This window comes from Melanotaenia boesemani, chromosome 13 (genome assembly GCF_017639745.1).
Source record: "Melanotaenia boesemani isolate fMelBoe1 chromosome 13, fMelBoe1.pri, whole genome shotgun sequence".
NCBI lineage: Eukaryota > Metazoa > Chordata > Actinopteri > Atheriniformes > Melanotaeniidae > Melanotaenia > Melanotaenia boesemani.
In genome coordinates, this window is record NC_055694.1 from 20,408,829 (window position 1) to 20,432,841 (window position 24,013).

The following is a 24,013-nucleotide window of genomic DNA, read 5'->3' on the forward strand; positions in this document are numbered from 1 at the left end:
AAATAAGAAATTAAATATAGATGCAGTCAAAAGATACATGCACTCAGAAGTACTGTTACTGTGTTTCATCACAACGATCCACAACTGGCCACCAAAGAAACAATAATACATTGCATGAGCTATATAAGTCATAAAAATAACAATAATAAAATTGAAAGTACAAAAAAAGCTCATTTTGATTGACGATCACTGCAGCATAGTTTCAACGTTACTTCTGACTCCTTAAATTCCTTTTGTATCTGTGTATATATAATCTTCCACATAAGTATCTGAAGGAAGTTACTGAGTGCTACCAGTAGAGGGAGCTGTTGTAAAATATTCTGACGCCACAATTTGATCTGTTGGTCTGCAGCAGGGGCCACCGGTGGTGGGTAATAGATGGAACTAATATTAGAAAAAGCTGGTAAAAAAAAATTTGACAATCTCAGCATAGCTGGACTGAGAGTTTGCAACAACTCTCTCTTGTGAAAGCACATTTTTACACAAAGACTTCATAAATTAAGAGTTTATTAGAAAGTACTAACTAACACTGTGGCCAGAAACTCAGGGAATGTTCATTACTTACAAAAATTGTGTAACACATGATATTCATCTTTCTCAATAGGCATTTAAAATCTTGACAATATTGTTTATTTTATTTGATTAAGCAAATAATATTGTCGAGATTTTAGAAACAAAATTCTTTCTATGAAATTGAAAAAAAATATACATACGCTTTAAATCTTGCTAATAAATAAATAAATAAAACACTTGAGTAGCAATATCAGTTTGTTTTAGCTCAAAACCTGTGTTAGATATCTTCCCCTTAATACCACATATTGGTTGGATTACAAAAACTAATTAAAATATTCTACCACTTATCCAATCAGGTGATTTACTGATACACAACATATGCCATGCTACAGGTGGCAAACTTTTCTATTGGAATTGTTTTTGTTTTGTTTTTGTTTTTTTAAAGAAGGTGGTTTATTAATCACGTTTCTTCATAAAATACCTTAGCTGTCATCATTTGAAAACGTGTAGTCTGTTTACCTCAATGAACGTTTTGAATGGTTTAATAATGAAATAATAAACAGATGCAGAGTTTATTGGATTAAGCTCGTTAACCTTGGTGACTGTTCACGACAAAGCAGTTCAAGTTTAAACGATCAGCTGACCAACTGAAAAAATTATACTTCATCATGACAGATTTTAACCGCTATTTAAGCCAGCATCGTCCACTCCAAACACCTGTTTCTACAAGTAGCTGGATGAATGTCTCTTTAAGAGGAAGGAAATCAAAGGGGGAAGTGAAGCAAGAAGGAACTGCTTCCTCGTTACCCCCACGACCAAAACATTATTTCTGCGCAATGGGAGAGTCTGCGTCTTCAGAAACACGTTTTCTCATCTAACAGCAGGCGAAAATTGTCGAGAACCTCCTCGAACATCGTTTGCTTCGCCATGCTTCAGCTGAACGACACGATGGATCCGGAGAGTCCGGGTGTTGCTGTTCTCCACCCTGCAGAAACAGAGGAGGGGGTTGAGGTCGCCTTCACGCCGCCGGAGACCGGCCTAAGCCTCGGACATGCAGCTTCCGTGGCCTGCTGCCCCCCGCTGCAAACGCTTACGCCTTTCCATGTACAAAACCCCACGATGCAAGCAAAGGTGAAGGATTACTTCGTTTTCAGGGTGAGTTGTTTATGTTAATGTTCTTAATTCCACAAGAAAACAACCATTTACCAATATTCCCACCGTACCACCACGTTTAAGAATCAGTGCAGTGTACTAAAAACTACAGTAATACATCAAAGTGACGCTGGTTTCTGAGATGATGCTGATGCTTGGCGGTGGTGTGATGCTGATCTCAGCCAGGTACCATTGAGCAGGCAGTGAGCGACATCCGGACTGTGGCGCTCCCATCTGAGGACGGGGAGGTGCTCAGCGTCTGGCTGCTGGCAGAGTGAGTATCTCATCAGCCTGAAACAAGAGGCTGAATGAAGGATTCTTTCCAATCACATACACATTTCATCTCAAGTTTTATGAAGGTTGCTTTAGCAAAGACATGGCTCCACAACTGTCATAAAGGACAAACTTGTCATGTTTCTGCAGAATTGACCACTGGAACAATGAGAAGGAGAGACTTGTGCTAATAACAGATAGGTGAGTTTTATTGGTCCCACACTTATTTTCTGTTTTCCATTTGTCACCATAAACTAACAATCAAGTCGTGATTACTTCACACTGAGTAAATCAGCCATTGACAGTTCATTGAATGTTACTACACAAACCAAATGACCCTAATTTCCCTAGTTTGAGTTTATCTGTGAAAAGAACTGCACCTAATGTAAAACTTTAAAAACACTCTCATCACTCACTGATTATTAGAAGCACCACAAGCCTGCAGAGGAAACGGAGGTGTTTCTGATTAATGGATTATACACTATGTTTAAATGGTTAAATATAGATTCTTTTGACAGATAATAATCTGGCATGGGCTGAGATGAATATTTCTGAAAACTAGCTTGTTTGCTAGCATAAGAATTAATGTGTGAATGAACATTAATTCACTGAGAACTTATTGAGGATAAGCGTTAGCACATAAATCTACATTCAGTTGATCATTAATTAATTGTAAGAATTGGAAATTTGTGATATTTTTCATTAGGTTGTGTATTAAGTAAGGAGTCAACAACTGACAAAGGATTAGTTATCTGTGATGTATTTTTTTACCCTTTATAGTTTTTAATATTTTCTTTAACTTTGGTGATTGAGGAAATACAGACTTTGTTTTTGTGTGCAGGTCTCTGCTGGTCTGCAAGTATGATTTCATTAATCTGTTGTGTCAGCAAGTTATAAGGATCTCTCTCAACGCTGTGGACACCATCTCAGTGGGCGAGTTTGAATTCCCACCCAAATCCCTCAACAAGTAAGTCAACACTTGCAGCTCACCATCAGCATGTTACTATTTATCCTGAATTCATTTGCATTCTAGCGGAGTTATACAAGTAGCAGGAGTCATGGTTAAAGGCTGGTTTTGCTACTAAGTTGTAAACTGTTCAAACCTTAAATTATTTTTGGTATGATGATAAAGTCATGTTTCAAAATTTGTGCAAAATGATGTGTAAGAAAAAAAGATAAGCAAATACAGAAAGTATTGGAAGAAAACATGTGAGTATAACACAAGTTCTGCTTTGTTGTGTTGCTTTGGTGACGATGTTCTCGCTAGATCCTTGATTTTCTGTTGTCTTGCAGAAGAGAGGGCTATGGGATTCGTGTGCAGTGGGACAAACGCCCCCGGGCTTCCTTCTTTAACCGCTGGAACCCCTGGTCCACAGAAATGCCCTATGCCACCTTCACAGAGCATCCCATGTCCAGCGCTGATGAGAAGGTGGCCTCTCTCTGTCAGGTACAATCCCTTTGGCTTAATAAAACTACAAATATTAGTGAATCATATTGTAATACGTGAATCATCTTCAAGATTATTTCACTTAAGCAAACATTTTAACACTAAAAGCTTGATGTGCAAGGCAAAAGGCCCAAAAAATTGGGACATTAGTAGAACAGCACTTCCATCCATTAAAAAGCAACAAAAACAACTCCAGCAGTCACAAGCCAACCGGAGACAACAGAGTGATTGCAGCTTTAATGGCATCATTCATCCTCCTAAACAAGGACGGTTATTCAGAAAACTTACATCTGTGTAGTTTTGACTTTGTGTATGAATAAGCTTGCTTAGAGTTATGTGTTTATTACTTCTTATTTACAAGGCAACAGAAGTATTTGGGGCAGTTTTCTTGGGATATTTTGTTATTCAGATTGCTTGCTTTGTTTAAAAAAATGGGACTTTTTGCCTATTAATTATGAATTGTGTTCATTATTCAACTTTAAACAGCAAGTTCACAAGATTTAACTTTAGACATTTAGTCCTTTTAAAAAGATATAAACTAAATGTTAAAAAACAATCATAAGTAAATAAATGCATAAAGGTCTGCTCCTTTTTTTTTTTTTTTTTTTTCTCCTACCTCCCAAGTTGGATAACTTCAGAACCCAGCTGGTGCAGGCGGTGAAGAAAGCCCATAAGGAGAACCCCATTCCTGGCAGGGCTAACGGGGTTCTGATCCTTGAGAGACCCCTGCTCATTGAGACCTATCTGGGCATTATGTCCTTCATCAACAACGAAGCCAAGCTTGGCTACTCCATGACACGTGGCAAGATTGGCTTCTAAATTCCAAGTTTCTGAATAGTCCAGCCCTTGTGTCAGTTTCACTGCACTGTCTGACAGAGGCTACAGCGTAATGTGCAATGCGTCTTATTTGTGTAAGTTGAACCCATGACATGTCCACACCTCCTTCAGTTGGTGTAAGACAAGTGTTCAGCCTGCTGTAGGTAAACGATGGACAGCGCTGTATGGACTGTCGACTCATTTGATGTTTGTTTTTTCCTTTTGCGTGTGCTCTGAGTTGCCTCCCATCATATATCTAAAACACAGCCTTATGTTCACATCTATTCATGGGAGATAAAAGTCTACAGCAGTTTTGATTGAAATTATTGTGACATTTAGATTGGAAGAGGAATGAGAATTTTAGGGTTAAATGTTTTCTGCAACACGAAAAGATTTGCCAGGAGAGAGCAGTGAAACTATAAGCTCAGATAAGAATATGTTCCAGATTTGTTACACTGTTTTGAAATGAAAGACTGCGTTATTTACATTAGCAGTGATATATGAACATCGTTGTAAACAGCCAATAGAGTACAATAAACTAACAAATGGGATGTACTTTTCAGCATTAATTAGACTTGTTCAGTGGAAATGAAAAAGTCAGATCTGGCCTATTCTTTCTTGTCAATGCTCATATTTAATTTTCTTAGCTCAGAGTAGGGACCTGCAGTGCTAGATGACAGGTTTTTTAAAGTCAGATATTTTATGCAAAGTGACCCTGTAAACTTTCAGTTTTGTTTGCAAGTTGCCTTAGTGATCCTGCAACTTGGTTTTATGTTAATTACACATTTGGAATAAGCTGCAATAATGAGGGGGATAATACTAGACGGGTTACAAGTACAACATGCAGATAAAGCTTTACATTAGATAATTAACCATGCAAGCTGTGTATATTATGAGTAGGATTTAGGTGATGTTTTTCCTAAATCTGACTCTATAGCACATTATTGTCTAGCCAAAGGTTACGAACTATAGTGTCATGCTGAACCATGGCAACAAATTGCGTCCCACAACAACTTTGTCTGGTCTTGTGCATGTTCCTTGCACGTTGAGTTTGCATGACAGTTGTGTTTTTTAAATATCCTGAGTAAAAGTGGTTGTTTTATTTATCTGCACATATTCTGATGAAGTTAACTCATAAATGTTTATAGGAAAACATTTAATTGCCAGTTTTGGAATAATTTATTTAGGAAGATAAATATCTTGTTAAAATGACTAAAGATATTTTTTGCTTTTCATAGCATTTATTATTTTCCACAGGCACAGTGGAAACTAATAAATGCTTGACATGACTTTGTCATGGCAGGAACTCTGGGTGTTGTTAGAGAAGCAGTGCTCTGCCTACATGTATCTGGTATGGTGGTATGCGCCTAAGAAAGACTCAAATGAGAATAGAATAGCACTGCATAATTGTCGGTGAAACACTGTAAGAGTGTATTTATATACTGGCATTCCTGACGTGAAGGACTGTAACTAAAACTTTCAAACAAAGAGATGGCTTGTGGCCAAATAATGCAGATTAATACTACCAGTTAATTTAATGTTTCAGTTCTTATTGTCATTTCAGTTTGGTCTTTGCAGGTACCAGCTGTTACTTCTGCAAGTTTGTTAAAGATGATGCAATTTGTGCTATGAAAATTGCTTTACAAGACTAATTAAAAACAAAGAAAACATGTCTCACGGTTGTTTTAAGGCAATTTTAACAGAGCCGAAAGGCTTTTTTTTTTTTAAATCGCGATTGTTTAACTGGACTTCAACTATTTTCAGTAGTTGTCTGAGATGCAAATAACTTTAATAGAATTGACAGTTTACATATAACATACACACAGTCAACTCTCTTTATAGAACATTATTTATAAAAGACTTTATTCCAAATAGACAATAGAAATTTACATATAAAACTGCTACAAAAATATAGTGAAACCTACAAATTTTGTGAACTTTTGTATTCTCACAGTGTCTGCCTCTAGTGCTTCAGTACATGTTTAAATATCTAATAACATATTTATCTCAATGACTTTGAGTAGGAATGTCATATCTGGTTTTGATGCTTAAATCGTGTCAAGAAAAAAGGTCCCAGAAACCTGCACTGGGGACCTCAAAGGATTGGTGAGCATCTACAATCCAGCATAAGAGATTTCCATTGGTCTTCAGTGCAGCATATATGTGAGCGGTTTCATGCACCTTGAAACGAGAACTAGCCATTCTAAAGATACACGTGTTTTACTTTTTTTCTTCCTGGTCAGTGTCCATGTAACACAAACAAAGCTGCTCCTTTCCAAGCAGGATCAGAGAGTCTCCACTGCAATGCCAGGTTAAAGACTGGACTTGAAAACCACCTGACAGGAGAGAAATGGGGTTACTGTGATAAGGCCTTTACATATAACATGTTTAAGGGGAAATAAAAAGAGTTATTGTGCATCCTAAGAAACAGATTATACTGTTGCGGGTAACTATGTGCACTGTAAACTCAAGTCTTTTCATTAGTATCAAAATTTGTGAAGTATAAAATTACAGGAACTATTTACTGGATCTGCAAACTGGTATGGTACCTTCAGCGGGGACTTGAACAGAAACACAGCCTCCTGGGGACCAAAGATACAGTTTGCTGTTTCCAGTACACAGAGCTAGCCGGGGCCGTCGGGGGTCCCACTGGAAGCAACGTACAGCTGATGTCTGCTCCAGCACAGCCTCCAGGCTCATCTTCTGCAGGTCCCACACCCAGACAGCAGTGGCCATGTTGTCTATGGTGATGAAAATTCACATACACATTCACAACCCATTTTTTAGCCCACAGAGCTGTTAAAGGTCCCATATTATACACTTTATTCCCAATCTGAGACCATTCATTAATATCTAAATGAAATATTTCCGCCATGGTATGGACAAATCGACCCTCAGTTTGAGTGCAGCGGCTTCTCTTCACCTCCCTCTTTTTAGCAGCTTCAGAAATGTGCCGTTTATGGTGGGCGGAACCCTGGTGGAGCAGCTCAGCTGTTGGCTCCGCCCATCGCATCGCCCATCATGAGGTGATTGACAGGTTAATATATTTTCAAGCTATCAGACTAATAAGGCCGAAACGATAAAATAACTGCCAGCTCTTACCTCTCCAGCTGTGTCACGGACAGTTGGTATTGAACCTGGCTTCAGCTTCAAACGGTTGGCGAAGCCTGCTTTCCATGCCCCCATGTTGTGGAAACAGTCCTCTTTGAAATGCTGGCCACAGACATGCAAAACCTTTGGAAGTTTTCCGGGTACATTTCCTCCAAAAATAAAATTAATCCACTCAGTCCTCGTGGGTTCAGTGGATGGAAGTAAAAAAAACGTTTTCGTGTTCATTTATGCAGCCACAAACAGAACAGTGCTTCTGTCGCTTAGCCATGTCCGCTAACGAGGGTTGCCGAAGAGGGAAAAACACTGGGCGCTAGGTGATTTTTAGAGGGCGGGCTTTGAGAGCCGGTAGACGGGTCCATCGCTCTGTGGGGAGTGGTTATTGTCCCTTATGACGTCATAACGTACACGCTTTCAAACAAGCTCATTTCAGCGCTTACTTCCCTAGAGGTGGAGCAGGGGGGAGAGAGAGCGCCTGAAAGAGTTTCACACTTACGGGTCTCCTACACATGCGGGGGGACCAGTATGACTGTTCCAAAACCATTAAAAAGTGAATTTTGCATAATATGGGACCTTTAATATTTAAACAAAATTCAAACAAAACCAATGTTTATGACCAAAAATGGAGATCCATTTGATATTGTATTAAGCTCTCTGGAATCAGGGTGAAGGCAAACAAAAAAAAAGGGGGGGAGCCATTAGGAGTCTTACCATTTCTAGTAGCGAGATAGCGACTGTCTGAGCTGAACGCCAGGACAGAAACACCGATCTTGGGGTTGGCTCGGTCGGGATCTGGTTTGACCACAGGGACTTGGAAGGGCAAGGGACAGATCTCATCTGGATGAGCAATGATTTAAAGTTTGTGGAGAAAAAAAAAGTTACTTGACCTCAGAGACATAAACACTGCTTTCTAAATGCATATGGCTGACATACATTTGCTCTGAATGCTGAAGAGGCTTGTGCCCATTGTGACGTTGTGTAGAGACATCTCATCACTGGCCACAGTTGGCCTTCTTTCAACTTCCTTATACACTGTCTAGAAAACAAGCAGCAACCAAACTTTTAATAATCTCATCACATAGATTCATAATGATGCCTGAACAATACTCACAGCTTTTGTGTTGTCAATGGTTGCAGGATGCTCAAACTGTTTTACTTTCTTCCATGTGATGTGATTGAGGATGCGTACCTGACAGGAAGGTATGAATTTACCAAATTCTTTTTTGTATCATATTTTATATATATTGTTATTATATATATATATTGCCCATACTTTTTCGTCATAGCTGCCGATGGCCAGGAACTGGCTGCTGGGGCTCCAGGACACAGACTTGACACCCAGTGACCACTCATAGGCACTGTAGGTTGACAGCAAGCGGCCATCCAAAGAGTACAGCAACACCTTGTACTGAAGAGCGAATATATATATATATATATATATATATATATATATATATATATATATATATATATATATATACACATCCAACAATGGTACTATCTACTTATTTTCAATAGCTGTTACTCAAGCATACAGTATCTCAAAGAAATGAGTACACCCTTCACATTTTTGCTAATATTTCATTATATCTTTTCATGGGACATCTTAAGTTACAGTTATTCTGTCCTCTACTATTAAATCTTTAAGTGTGCTAAGGAACCAGCTAACCTCTAGACAGCTGTCCCAGACTGCCAGCACACAGCCGTTGGGAGACCACTCCAATCCCGCAAGGTCCTGCGTCTCAGTCTCAAAGTGCTGTGAAAGACATAAATTTGTTTTATATAAATGTAATTAGAACACATATTTATAGAAAAAGAAAACCTGAAATCTAGGACCAGAAAGCTGCAAAAGCAACATAACATAAATCACTACTGATACTGCCAAGTTTTTTTTTAAATCAAAAGAATTGTGCCAGTCTCAACGTGCTTATGAATGCATTGTCATTAAATCTTGATTAGCAGATAATTGCTTGTTATCTTGGTCAGCAACAGTTTTAATTTTAGGAGTCTGTGAAAATATGGTTGTTAGACTATGTAGTTAATCTCAATTATGACAAATATAGTTTTACAAAGTTATAATTCTACTATGGCTGTCAAAAATAACATGTTAAAGGTGTAACTAATTTATGTAATTAATTGCATAAAAAATTATTATTTTTTTTTTTAACTTTTCAGTAGTTTTTCCTCTTCGTATCTGCGGCAGCCTCCTCCTCTCCCCCTCCCTCTCCTGTTGTGAATCATGGCGGCTGTTCGTGATCAGCTGATTGGCTTTTCTCTCTTGTTGCGTTTGTTTATAATTCAGGCGAGAAGGAGGAAACTAGTGGTTGGTGGTTCACACCGTCACATATTTACCCCTAAGTATTGTTTTTGGATGCACTAGCAAAAGTAGGCAACATTTATCAGTCTCATGTCAATCAGACCCGTGTCACTGTCACGTGAAGCTGAAGAATGAAACATGATGATAGCAGCAGCCTGTTTGAGTTAGATATTGTTTGCCTTCATTTCATATTACTTCTCAGTATTAATGAGGTTTGCTAGTGACAGCTGTAAAATCTAAGACAGACAAGCACACATCTATGAAGACAGATAAATTTATACTTCAGACATGCAGGGTTGAGTCTAGAAAAAGTATATATATATATATATATATATATATATATATCATTTTTAAGGTCTAGATTTTATTAAATACTGAACTGATTATTACAACTAAAGTGCTCATTTAATGTAAAAATGTGAAGAAAAACCCAAGTATGCATCACCCAATACAGTAAAAATGGTCAAATTTCATGCATAGTCATGAATGGTGATAAATTAATTATCAATTAATTATTAATTATTAAATCAATTAATTTGTAAACTGTGATTAATCTGATTAAAACAGAGACAATTTGTTGATCATGACACAATGTTTCAAGTTGAGGCCTCAGCTCCAAATTGCTAAAAAGAAACATATATCCGATCTCTAGTGCAAAACCTTACAACCTATTAGACTTAATACAATTGGGCAAAATCCTTGCGGACTCCATGCCATGAGGGAGCTGGGGCCATTTTAAATATCAAATTGCATTCAACTCCATAGTGGGAAGGTGGTCAAAATGTTTTGGCTGATCATCACATACATTTTTGCTAATACATTCAAAGTTCCTTCCATTTTTATTTGTCTATCATTCTTAAATGTTTTATAAATTTGTATCGCGATAACAGCAAAGCTTAATGTAAAAAGAAAAAATTGAAGTAGTATCCTACTTACCCTCAGTAAATGCCAGTCGTCACACACAAATATGCTAACATAGTCTTTGCAGTCACGACGTTCAGCCAAGGCCATATAGCATCCATCTTTGCTGAAATCAATACCTGTGTGTGACAGTCACAATTACACATAACCACAAGTTATAACATTTTATCCAAATTCATCAGTTATCATAACAAGTCAAATTATTCAGAGCTTGTGGCTGTCCTAAAATTATATAAAAAGAAAATTTAAAAAAAAAATTCTAATTTAATGTGCCTGTGTTGAGACGTTTGTGTGGTTTATATTTGGTTAAATCATGTCTTAAATTGATTACTATTAAGTAAGTCAAAATTATAGACCCTCTAAGGACGAGATCACTCCAGGTACAACCACCATGAGTTCTTGAGCCACATAAAAATCTGCCTGCAGCATCACAGTTGTAATACTGTTGTGACAATAAATTCTGGTAAAAAGATAACTAAGAATGTGTAGTAGAGATAATCTAACTGGTTGAATGTCTTGCGCCACCTGTTTTGTTGTCTAATTATAAGTAAAGTCATGCAATGCTCCGAACTGTGTTGTAATTTTGAAAATGGCCAGAGTCCCTACCCTGAGTTTCCTGAGTTTAACTTCCTGCCTGCCTCATTTCTTCTGTTCAACATGAAGTGTATTTTTAGTGGAATAGGAAGCCATCGCTTACAGATGTCTTAAACACTCTGTGGAAAATTTTTTTTCCCAGTTGGCAAGCATTGTCTCAACAACTACTACCAGCAGTCACAAGCAGAAGAAGACACATTCACCCTTGGTGGAATCCATGGGTCACAAGGTGAAAACAATACAGGGTGACTTGTCACAGCTGGTAATAAAATTATTATCGATCTTTCTTATGGCTCAAAAATGTGTTGGGAGGCACAGCCAGCCCTTCAACATAGTCACATTATCAAATCTGACCCACGTCGAAAAACTTAGACCCTCTCAGATCATTGCATGCCATTACAAGAATGATAAATATTTTACGACAACAATGTCAATGAAACAGCACACTGTAATGAAAAGTTAAGTTGGTCGATGCTGATCCAACGTTCACAGTAATAGCATAAACCTTAAATGATAAAGCAGTTAATGCAGGAATTCATTATGTTCTTTTGATTAGTTTCCCATGATATACATTTTCAAAAGAAGATTTTTTTATTGAGGAAAAATAAATCTAGTAAAAAGCCTTTGCATCTTTAATCAATACACTCCTATGTCTCGGTGGAGAAAAAGGTAAAAAAACATCCTTATCTATATTGATAACTGAATGCATAGCCTCAATGTCTCTTGTGTATTTAATCCAATGTAATTATTAGATTCTTTGTGGCATAATCAAGTCTGTGGCATCTAACTGTAATAGTATTATTTATATGACAACTCTGAAGAAACATGGGTCACAGAGGGGCATAGTATTGCATGTGGAAAAGAGAGGAGTCAGTGACAATCATATTTCCACTAGTTGCTGACAGGCCTGTTATGAAGAGCATGCCCCATTTACTGAAGAGGGGCACAGCTGTCAGCAGAGACGACCATAGTTTGGCCACGTATCCTGGGTTGTGCCACAAGGTGAAGAACAGCATGTGATTAATGGGACATGCCAAGGCACTCAGCTGGCCATGTCCTCAGGTACTCTGATAGTTTTTTCAGTGTACACTCAATATTATTCTCATACTCACCTTTCTGACATGCTTTGGGATGCTTGATGTAAGACACAGCTTTGGTGCACAAAGACCAGACAGTAACTCTCAGCTGTGCCAGAAACAGAGGAAAGAAAGTGGAAAAAATATATAGTAAATTATTTTGTTATTTAATAACATAATTTTAAAAAATAAGACTATAAATACACTCATGCGTCTTGCAGGCAAGGCAGACCTTAGTCTTTATAAAAACTAACTAAGCACTGACCTTTAATAAAAAAATTATTACTGATGCTGTCACTTCACAAAAGCTCTAAACTGCTCATCAACACCTCAATGTATCCATCAAATATGGAGATCCAGAAACATGGACGTCCTTGCATTTAAAAGGCTGCAGACAGACTGTCATATGTCTTTAAGCAGGTTAATACCCAAGAGGCAATACGAGACTCCCACATCTTCCATCCGATGATGGTATGGCTAAGTGTGTAGAGTGTTGTATATTGGGGCACTTCCACAGAAAGTCAACACATATGTAGAAAGACTGCAGTCAATGTCAAGGACCAAATGCATTGGTTAAACTAGAAATTTGATTTGCAATTAAAATAATCTCCAAATTCAAAACAGCATCTCAGCACAGCATGAATATAAAATAAGTCTGTTTTGTAACCAAGACGTAATGTTAGACATGTTTGCTAGAAGTGTGATAAATTAACAAATCACCAAAAGTAAGAGCAACAAACACAAAGTAGCAGCACTGATGGTCAGAAAAGCAGGTATCATTCTGTTGTTTCTCTTCAGGTACCAGTTTGATAGGTGGGATCTTTTTTTTTGATGACAACAAGCACCAAGCAGAGCTTAAAACACTGTTACATAATCTTTGGTTTTATCTACTACAGATTTCTAGATGTTATTGTAAGGTTTGGTCTAATCTGTCTTCACGGGTAAAAGGCTTACACTAATATAGAAATACAATACATTTCCAAAAGAAAAAAAAACAATAAAACAATGCATGGTTCTCAAAAATAATGATACAAGACACTCGCTAAATAAACTATTTATCTATTTATCTTTAAACATGACACCATTTCCTGACTAAGGGGTGTCTGATGAGGACCTTTGGGCCTATCACTGATCACAGAATTTACAATAGATACAGATACAATCACAAATATATATATATATTTTTTTTTCTTCTTATGCACTACTTTTAACATAATTCTAGGTCATCAGCTTATACATGAGCAGCTGACAAATCATGACCTTATCTTTCAACATAGCTATTTTCATACAAAGCTGTCAGTTTTGGTTATCAAGAAGGAATTGACGCATAAAAATATTGCCCTCATGCTGGAACCCTCACTGCTGTAAAACAGGTTAGTTTCAGAGAGAGAGATAAACATAAGACCCAGCACTCCCATCAGAAAATGACTGATCAATAAATCCACTGACTGGTCTAAATCGCTTCTATATTAGCTTTTAATTGGTGCAACAGCTGTGTTGTATCTGACAGAGTTAAGCCTGATGTCACAAACCTCATTGTCACAAACCTCAAGCATACACCTCAACACACTCATTTAATGAAACACGTAATTGTAAACCATTAGATCTACTAGTAAAAAATAAGATATTGATTAACTTATTAACTTACACAATCTTATAGTTTTCCACTTTCGTCAGTCAGCCAACCAAGTTATTAAAGATTGGCATTAAGCAATAGCAATCAGTGCCCAATCAACCAGAGCACCTTTACTTCTGACTAATAATTTACCAGCTAATAGTAAGCTCTTATATGGGTATTTTTGAAGTTTCTGCATTAAACTGTCAAATATTTAATATATGCATTTCCTTTTGCCATCTCTCAAACAACATTAATGTGAGCATTGCCAAAAATTTAATGCCTTTTTTTTTTCTTTTAGAGATCCACATGTATGCTTTGACGTGCCTCAAACTGTTCTGCACAGGAAAGGATGATGTAGATATGTAGTGGGTTGCAAATTGTGGAAACAACCAAGAAGTAAATTGGGAAATAAGAACTACTATCTTTCTTATTTTTTATATATTTACCCTAATTATAAAGCTCAAACATTGTACTTAAACTTTTAGTTGGGTTCCTTTTGCTTATGTACTTTTAGGCTGCATGAAGGTCATAGTAACTATAAGTTAAATATATCTGACAGCATACTAAAAATATCAGATTTTTCCTAAAAAGAAAAAAAAGAAAAAAAAAAAAAAAGCTAAATGTTGTTCTATTGGATAAATCAAGACAATGAGTATTTCCTTCTAGTAGCTGTAACAGAGCTGATTCTTGCAATTTTACATTTAATATGTTAACAAGTAATAGAAAAGAAAAAGAAAAAAAACTTTCTTGGGTTTATTCAACAGGTTATTTAAAGTTTGGAGTATTAGACTTTGTTATTCTCAAAACTTTCATCTTGGCACACAATACTATACATTACTAACTTATTTTAAATACAAGGATGTATTCTAAAAGGGAGTAAAAGTGAAAGAAAAAAGGAAATTGCAGCCTACCATTAATGCTGTCTTTTATTTTTATAAATGTGCAATGCTATAACTTCTTAAGTGAGTAGGCTTTCATCAAAGTATGCAGACAGAAATTTGAACTGGAACAAGTCTGTCACCTAACTGGGCTAAAGTGTCGACCCTTCCGCTGGGTCAAGACACCCAGCTGCGTAGGCCCTGTAATAACACCTCACTGCACACTTTCTGGACTTCCCCTCAGGCAAGGTGCCATGACAACCAGTGACAACATGACTGAAACACAAACACACTTACATTTCCTAGATACTTTGAACCCAACACACGGGGGATGCAGAGACTTCAAGGCTGTTAGGAACTGTAACTCTAAACTAGCTAAAGAAAAAAGCAGCATGAGGAAAATCGGAGGGACATATGGGTTGGTACGCAATAAAATTCCAAACTGGTAAAGCTACAGTTAGAATTAAGTAGCCTCACCAAAGAGTGGAAGTTTAGGAATTGGGACATTTCTACCTCTAAAAAAACAGATGTTTATGTTGTAGTAGTTGGATTACTCCTTAAATAAATGAATAAGGGCTATTGAAAAAAACAAGATGTTTCCAAAGATTACCTTAAACCTTTATTAAGTAGCTAAGGTTTAAGGGTTTTCTAATAAAGGAGTGATGGTATTCAAAAGTACTACATTTGACTTGATGTACGTTAACAAGACTATTTTACCAGATGCCAGTTTGGATTACTACATCTTCTTTGTATTGATTAGCACATATTCATAACCAGAACACAAATAGGGAACATTCCCAACAGAGCAACTTGTAAGCAACATGATACACTATAATAAGTTGTATACTAAAGTTACTGACAGAAACTTGGACTAAATCATATCCACCAACCATTTTTATTACACACCTATCTGAATGCAAGAGAATGTGCAGATGCACTTGATGCCATATAGGACTATCTGTCAGCAGAGGATTAGACTGTTGGCATGCCACATAGGGAGCTATCTCAAACCAATATAGCCCATTTCTCCTGTTACAGTCTCATGATTCTACCAAGGAACTGGAGCCTCTAACAGCTCACAAAGGGTATGGGTGAGCTATTGTCCCATGTCACAGAGCATCAGCTGCCCACGTTTACAGTTTACAGTAGCACTCCTGCCAACAATGCTCCACGTTAGCAAAGCTTCAGCTGCACCAGCCAAGAATTCTACTGCTAATCTGATCCCAACGATGTTAAAACCATTAAAGAAGTCAACAACAGCAACGTCCTTGGCTGAAGTTTTTCCACGCACGGTTTGTCACCTCTCAGTTGGTAAAGAAAGATTAACATGGATGCGCCAGTGGTATTTTGCAAGGTCCTCAGATAAATAATTGGAATTCAAATAGGAGATGACTTGTGTAAAGTCTCACTATACATAGGCTTGGTTAGAGCAATGACATTCTATTAAATCTGTGATATGGCGCCTTCCAGTAATTTACAACATCTGTTTTATAACTTCTGCAAAAACACAGTCACTGAAACCAACATATCCTGAGGCCTTTCAGGAACGGTGCTCCAGAACACTTCCAGCAAACTGGTTAACAGCCCTAACTTGTAGTCTGTCCAACGCTGCCCCAAAGTCTTCTGTTTACACTACAGACCAATAAACTATTCTCTCACTGCCACAACGCTAGTTGTGAAGTGATAAGTTATTGTGTACCAACAAATCACTCTAGTTAGAGTTTTAAAAAGTAAGAAACAGAGGCAGCCAGACACACACAGAGCCAGCGATACAGATTTACTGGCACATAGACAGACAGACAAACACTTACACAGAGGCATGATCCACACCTCAGGCAGCTGTCCCTAAACAAGTTAATATAGCAGGCTGTTTATGAGTGAGGCTGAAATATAAGCCTGAAATGAACACCCGCCTGGCAATGCCTTAATGAAATCTTGGGTTGGGGTGAAGGTAAGTTCAGTTGGCAATGCCCTAATAAATGCCTGTTTATTTTTCTTTATTTCCACTTCCTTTTACATTTGTGGCAAAGGATGCAAAACCAAAGAAGAGGAAGCAATACATGAACAATCCAGTGATAACTCGTTTTGAAAGCATAATGCCAAATCTTAGTTATTGTGGTGTGAGTTACTAATCATATGTAGCTAAACTACCAGTGACTTAAAGAAAAGTTTAAGCCATAAATATACTGACATTTCTGAGCCTCAAAAACTCGTGTGATTTTATTTTCCTTGGACAACCACTTCCACTGCCTAAAAATATGCCTGGGTATCTTATATGCATTTGAATTTCCTCTGATACATAAAGGCTATGCAAGTTTATTTATAGCATATTTCGTACACAATGGCAATTTAAAAGGGTTTCACATCAAATTCAGGAGGAAGAATAGTATAAAATAATTTTAATTGGTAAAGGAAAAAATACATTAAAAGAAATATTTTATTCATTCATTACAAAGATGGAAAATTGATCGCAAAATGATTGAGAAAATGCAAAAGAAATCTAGATGATTATTCTAAACGCTTTAAACTGTCTGCACTTTGGATAAGTACAAGAAACAACGTGATGCCTCAACTGTTGTAAAAATGAGCCTCACAGAAAACCCAATGAGCTGTTCTAACAATGCAATAGAGCCGCAACTAACAACTGTCCTTATTACAATGTGCTAAGAATTTTAAGAAGTTAATGAATGTCAAGATAAGTTAACATCTTTCAAGCTTGCATTCATCAGACTGTATTTTTACTCAAATGCATCTCTTTGGTTGGATGCAACCCAAAGAGGAAAAAGAAAGTTACTGTGAGCAAATGAGAAACTGGAAGAACGATTTTGTCAAAGATATTCTAGTAAAAAACATTACTTGTTCGTTGATCAATATATCTCAGTAAAACATGACAGTAAAAAGTTCAGAGGTCACAGAGTGAAGAAATTGCTGTTATCACATCTTGAGCATATGCTCCAACATGCTATGACTGCAAGTAAATTTACACTCAGACTTGTTAGCTGTACTGTTCTGTGCAAACAACATCTCTCAGGAAGGAGAAGGATTTTTTTCTATCCATATATTTTTTTTCTATCTTGGAAGATGCAAGCAGACATAAATGAGTCAGGTCACAGACACTTGCACTCTGTGCTCCCTTCTCCAGACCAGACACAGTTAGGTGTTGAACCATAGCAATCTGTCAAATGAGTCCCGGAGTCAGGTTCAGTATGACAGACATGGCCAATCGAGGTGCCTCTGTCATATTCCACACGGAAAGCTACTATGTCTTCTCACCCCTTACAGCACACATGCTTGCAAAGGAGTGAATATAAAATTGAGAATCAGGAGTCACAAAAAAATAACTAAACATGTCTTTATTAGTCAGGGTGTAGTTTTGCAGACAATTTACCTCTGCTAATATTAAATAAAAATTCTATGAAATTTAACCAATGAAAGTCAGACATTGCTTTTCAACCATGCTTCAACAGAATTATTTAAAAAATAAACTCATGAAACAGGCCTGGACAAAAATGATGGTACCCCTAGAAAAGACTGAAAATAATGTGACCAAAGGGGCATCGTAATCCAAGTTGTGTCCACTAATTAGCATCACAGGTGTCTACAATCTTGTAATCAGTTAGTGGGCCTATATATAAGGCTGTTTGGTGACATGGTGTGTACCACACTCAACATGGACCAGAGAAAGCAAAGGAAAGAGTTGTCTCAAGAGATTAGAAAGAAAATTATAGACAAGCATGTTAAAGGTAAAGGATATAAGACCATCTCCAAGCAGCTTGATGTGCCTGTGACTACAGTTGCACATATTTTTCAGAAATTTAAGATCCATGGGACTGTAGCCAACCTCCCTGGACGTGGCTGCAGGAGGAAAATTGATGACAAATCAAAGAGATGGATAATATGAACGGTAACAAAAGAGCCCAGAAAAACTTCTAAATAGATTAAAGGATCGCACCATTCGTCGTTGTTTGAGCCAAAGTGGACTTAATGAGAGACGACCAAGACTATCAAGGGATTCTTGAGAGAAATGTGCTGGCCAGTGTCAGAAAGCTTGGTCTCAGTCGCAGGTCATGGGTCTTGAAACAGGACAATGACCCAAAACACAGCTAAAAACACCCAAGAATGGCTAAGAGGAAAACATTGGACTATTCTAAAGTGGCCTTCTATGAGCCCTGACCTAAATCCTATTGAACATCTTTGGAAGGAGCTGAAACATGCCGTCTTGAAAAGGCACCCTTCAAACCTGAGACAACTGGAGCAGTTTGCTTATAAGGGGGGGACCAAAATACCTGCTGAGAGGTGCAGAAGTTTTAGACAGTTACAAGAATCGTTTGATTGCAGTGATTGCCTCAAAAGGTTGTGCAACAAATTATTAAGTTAAGGGTACCATCATTTTTGTCCAGGCCTGTTTCATGAGTTTATTTTTTTTAAATAATTCTGTTGAAGCATGGTTGATAAGCAATGTCTGACTTTCACTGGTTAAATTTCATAGAATTTTTATTTATTATTACTTTTGTCAGATTCAAGTTATTTCTGTGACCATTGAGTTTTTCTTTCATTAACCGAAGGATACCAACACTTTTGTCCACGTCTGTGTATGTATGTGTGTATGTGTGTATATATATATATATATATATATATATATATATATATATATATATATATATATATATATATATATATATATATATATATATATATGATGAAGAACATATAAGCTGGGCTACCGCTTGTGAGATTTTCCTGCAAATATCTATCTATAAATCTATCCTTTTTACATAATTCTGATGACGTCATATTCAGTGTCCCAGAATAAATCTGTCTGGTTGCAGTTATGTAGACGTGTGTCCTTGTCATCTAAGAAGGTTAATACAATAGTTTGCAAGAACTCCACATTAGATACCAAAACCTGACAATAATTTCATTTTGTACACAAACAAGAGAAAAGAGAAAGAGAGAAAAAAGAAGAAGATATAACAACAATACGGATGGACTTGATCTATCTTTGCATTTCTTGTGCCCAAGATTTGATTCAGGGTTCTTCAGACTGATTTGTTTACTAAATAATTTCTTTAATCCCAATTTAGAAAAACAAAAAGCTTCATTCTGTGCCATTACTAGCATATGCAGATATTAATTTATGTCCAGGTGTTCATGAAACAATTTGAATACAGTTTCCATCACAAAGTTTAGAATGTAAATATTCCTCTTTTTTCCTGATTGAAATACTCGATCTATTTCCAATGCATAATGAAATAAAAAATAAAAGAATCAAATGAAGACATACTATTAATCGTCAAATGAAAAATCTGATAAGGTGAAATTAAAATGAAATCCTCAAAAGTCTAAAGCGGGCGCTATACTGCATACATTAAGTCGTGACATAAACCAAAAATAGAAAAAGGAAGGTCTTACATAAATCTGGTTTAACATATAAAAAGATTTATCTTTGAGTAAAAGACCATAAATGATTTGATTCAAAACTAATCTAATTGAGAAAATAATGTAATGTGTTCATGTAATTTTCTCTCTATAACTTGCATTATAACCTTAAAGTGTCAGTGCAAAACCATTAACAGATTTAAAACCAAACAAAGAGGCTGTTAGGTTGTAAAGTTAGCCACAATGTGGTATGAAGTAAAATCAAATTAATTTAGAATGAATCATTACGAAATCATGCTTCAGTTCAATGCTTCACCACTGGAGTCACCGTTTCCATTCTAACTGATGTTTTTATTTATTTATTTATTTTTTTATACATGAGTTTTCGATCAAAGATTTTTTTCCCATATTAATTAAATTAATTAATGCAATGGCTTGTATCAATTTTGCACCGCAATCAGTGTGTTCACATTTTATTTTAAAACTCTTCTATTTTAACTATACACTTCCTGAATCACTGCTTTAAGTCGTGTAGTGGTATTTTCTACATCACAAACATTAAGAAGGGAAACTGCTTTTCATCCTTTGAATGATTCTAAAGAGCGACCTAGTATTTATATCACTGCACAAAATAGCTCAAGGTTTCATAAAATTAAAGTAACATGATCATTTTTGATGAGAGAGAGATAGATAGATAGATAGATAGATAGATAGATAGATAGATAGATAGATAGATAGATAGATAGATAGATAGATAGATAGATAGATAGATAGATAGATAGATAGATAGATAGATAGATAGATAGATAGATAGATAGATTTTTTTCCCCCAACTGTCAAGTTTTGTATTGTTCTATTTCTATTGGCAAGATAACATCATTAAAAGGACTTGTGGTCCAGTAAAATAACAACCCTACATCAGTAGGGCACATACACATTGCACCCATGCCTAAGAGGTACTTGAGACCCATGTATGACAGGACACTAACAGGAGGGGTGGAATGAAATCAGGCTGAATACATGCAGCAGGTGGGGGCTGTAGAGTCAGTCAAGAAAGGCTCTGGTGTCTGGCTATTTTCAGGTTCCCCTTCCTTATGAGCCAGCAACAGTTGAAACCAGACAAGCATATGTTTAAAAACACTTCCATGTGCATGAATGCATGCACACATGCACAAACCAACTTCGCACTTACATGGAACTCAGTGGTATTGAGAATGTGACGTCCGTCTGGACTCCAGCGTGAGGAGACTAGTCCTATTGAGCCCTCATCAATCTTACAGTGCCAGTCCGGCTGTTCGAGAGACCACACCTGGAGAAGAAGACAGGGAAAGGCCAGGGAGTGACAGAAGGGTAGTGATCAGACCTTACTAAAGACATCAGTCGCACACATCCCATGACCTCCTTGACTTGATTTCAACCACCAAGAAACACACAGGAATCTGGAACCATGAAAGACTGGCATTGGATACCAATTGATAGGTAAGGTATTTACGCTATGATAAGCATACACAGCTATTTTAAAACATTAACACCTGTTACAGCAAAAATAATAATATTCTAAGTTACTTAATTTGTTACTTTATTGATTTTTTTTTTTTTTATAAATTCAATGATTTACATTTTTTCTATTTTTTAAACAATTTAAAATAATATAAATAGAACACATGTCACATAATTTGGAAAAAACTCAAAGACCAGAGTTCCTAAGTGGCACGCAAAACATTTCCTGGTAAGAATTTCTTTGCAAATTAACTTAACAATAAACTTAACACACTGACAAATTATATGTTTAATTTAACTAATATTTAACAGTTTAACATACACATTCAGTAAAACTGTTAAAGCAAATTACCCAACAAGTAGGTCATCAGTCAACAATTAAATTTATTTGCAATAAATGTGATTATTATTGCTTAACTGTTTTCATTCACCTTTTTCACAACTAAGGGAAACTGACAATAATGGCATATATCCTTTTAATGGTGTTATCTTGGCACATGCATGTTTCTTGCTGTAGGCATAACTTCCATGTGCATTTTTACTTGGAAAGCGTAAATGGTAAACATACACAATCTGAGTGGCTAAATAAGCATACAAAGTCCATACGTAAACACATCAGCATCAGTCAGTAATACTAATACTTTAATGAAGAAAGTATAAACAATTTTCTGTCTGAAGAGCTAATTTATCATTGCATTTTTAAAAGCCTGAAAGTAGCACATGCTACATCACATAACCCTCCACTTCTCATAATTTACCTGTACCAGTCCTCGCTTGTACATCGCACAGAGAATAAAGAGAGAGTCAGAGGACCAGTCCATGTGTGATACTTGATCCAGACACGTGTAAAGCTGCAGGATTTGCAAGGTGCTCACATCTCGTACTACCAGTCGGTACTGCACACAGGTAGCCTAATGAATGCAGACCAAGAGAAAGAACAAAAAAAAAATCAGAAAGACAGAAAAGGTAAAGAAAATTCTTTAATTTCATCCATATGTTCGCTACAAACTTAACAGGTAAAGGTGATGTCAATCTGCATTATACTAAGCAAATCACACAACTACAACAAATCACAACTCAAAGACTTACCAAATATTTGCCATCTGGAGAAACTTTGCAAAGCTGGTTGGATTGTTTGAAGACCTCAGAGAAATTCATCTTCCAACACCGTTCTTATATGGAAAAATGTTTTTCATTGCATCTTAAAACATTTATTTTTTACTTTTATTTTTCAATCATGACAGCAATTATAAAATGTATATGCCATAATTTCTATCACCCTAAACAACCCCCCTAAACAACATACATATACACATATACAAACCAACATATATCTACAAACACCCACACATATACGTATAAAGTAATTGCTTTTTCTTTTACATTTTAAACAGGACATTTTTTTTCATATGTAGTTTCTAAGTACTGACGCAAGATGGGGTAACAAGTCTTTAAAATAATTTCCCTTTACACAAAGCATTTTGGGTACATGGGGATATAAAGCCATTTTCTTCTCAAAATAAACAGAAACATTATAAAGGGAAGCTGTGTAATGATATAAATCTGTTTAAGCCTACTTCAGGTCACTGTGAGCAACAATAAATATCTAAATGTGAGAAAACATTATTAGCTTGGCTAGCTGCCTTAAAACAACAAAAACATACTTACCTCGTTCAAAAACTTGTTAAACCTGTTCGTAAATGTGTTCTTCTCTTGTTACTAAAATAAGCTAGTGTATAGCCCACCGCTCATTAACCGTTGTAACCTGTTATCTGTGACTCGGCTTGGACGACTAGCATGTAGCGCTACAATTCAGCAGATAATGCTAGCTAACCGTCAAAGTCTTACTTACTTCTGACATTCTGAAATCAAATGCCTTGTTGGCGTTGATTAATCAAAAGACGCGTCAAGTTCCACAGATCATTCACAAAAGTGCTTTTCTCCACATGATTGTCTTTGGGTAACACAACACTTTACTTCCAACTGTTGCTGGTTTGTTTGTATGAATAAAAAAAAACTGGTCCTGTCCAATTAGCATCGACCAGTAGCCGTATTGCCTTCTGGGAAATGTAGTTCACGAACGAATCTTCCCTTGGTCTGTGCGTCAGCGTCAAAATGTATGTGCGCGCGTGCGAGTGTACAAGTTAAAACAAACCTACAGAAATTAGGCCTAATATATTTTCTCTTACATTCTACTTATTTTCTAATTTTGCTGTTTGTAGGTAATACATATTTAATTTTTTACATAGTCTCAGACCCTCACAGTTTATTTAATTATATTATTTCCTGGCTTAGATCATTTGCTTTAATAGGTTACAGAAATCTAATAGCCTGAGTGTTAATCACATTTTATAAGTGTTCTAAGCTGAAAAGGTTTCCCGCTTGAGCGCGACCAAACCGCGCTACCGCCTCTCTGCACCT

General features: G+C 36.6%; 2 protein-coding genes across 3 annotated transcripts; one reads left to right on the plus strand and one right to left on the minus strand.

The window, feature by feature from the left end:
• The first annotated feature begins 1,217 nt into the window (after positions 1-1,217).
• On the plus strand, positions 1,218-5,873 carry tprg1l (tumor protein p63 regulated 1-like). Its single transcript, XM_042004975.1, has 6 exons — positions 1,218-1,668; positions 1,848-1,939; positions 2,089-2,139; positions 2,780-2,905; positions 3,232-3,385; positions 4,010-5,873. Exons 1-6 carry the CDS (start codon positions 1,441-1,443, stop codon positions 4,202-4,204), a joined length of 846 nt encoding a protein of 281 aa, XP_041860909.1. The 5' UTR covers positions 1,218-1,440; the 3' UTR covers positions 4,205-5,873.
• A 101-nt stretch (positions 5,874-5,974) lies between these two features.
• On the minus strand, positions 5,975-23,613 carry wrap73 (WD repeat containing, antisense to TP73). Of its 2 annotated transcripts, none has more exons than XM_042005099.1 (13): positions 23,445-23,613; positions 22,682-22,764; positions 22,351-22,503; positions 21,285-21,401; positions 12,254-12,326; positions 10,563-10,666; positions 8,979-9,065; positions 8,583-8,717; positions 8,421-8,498; positions 8,243-8,345; positions 8,021-8,146; positions 6,751-6,942; positions 5,975-6,537 (listed from the first exon to the last, which is right to left on the minus strand). In XM_042005099.1, exons 2-13 carry the CDS (start codon positions 22,748-22,750, stop codon positions 6,422-6,424), a joined length of 1,353 nt encoding a protein of 450 aa, XP_041861033.1. In that variant the 5' UTR covers positions 22,751-22,764; positions 23,445-23,613; the 3' UTR covers positions 5,975-6,421. The 2 variants fall into 2 exon arrangements, with proteins under 2 accessions (XP_041861033.1, XP_041861034.1); XM_042005100.1 differs by lacking the exon at positions 23,445-23,613 and adding an exon at positions 23,261-23,438.
• Between the last annotated feature and the right edge of the window lie 400 nt (positions 23,614-24,013).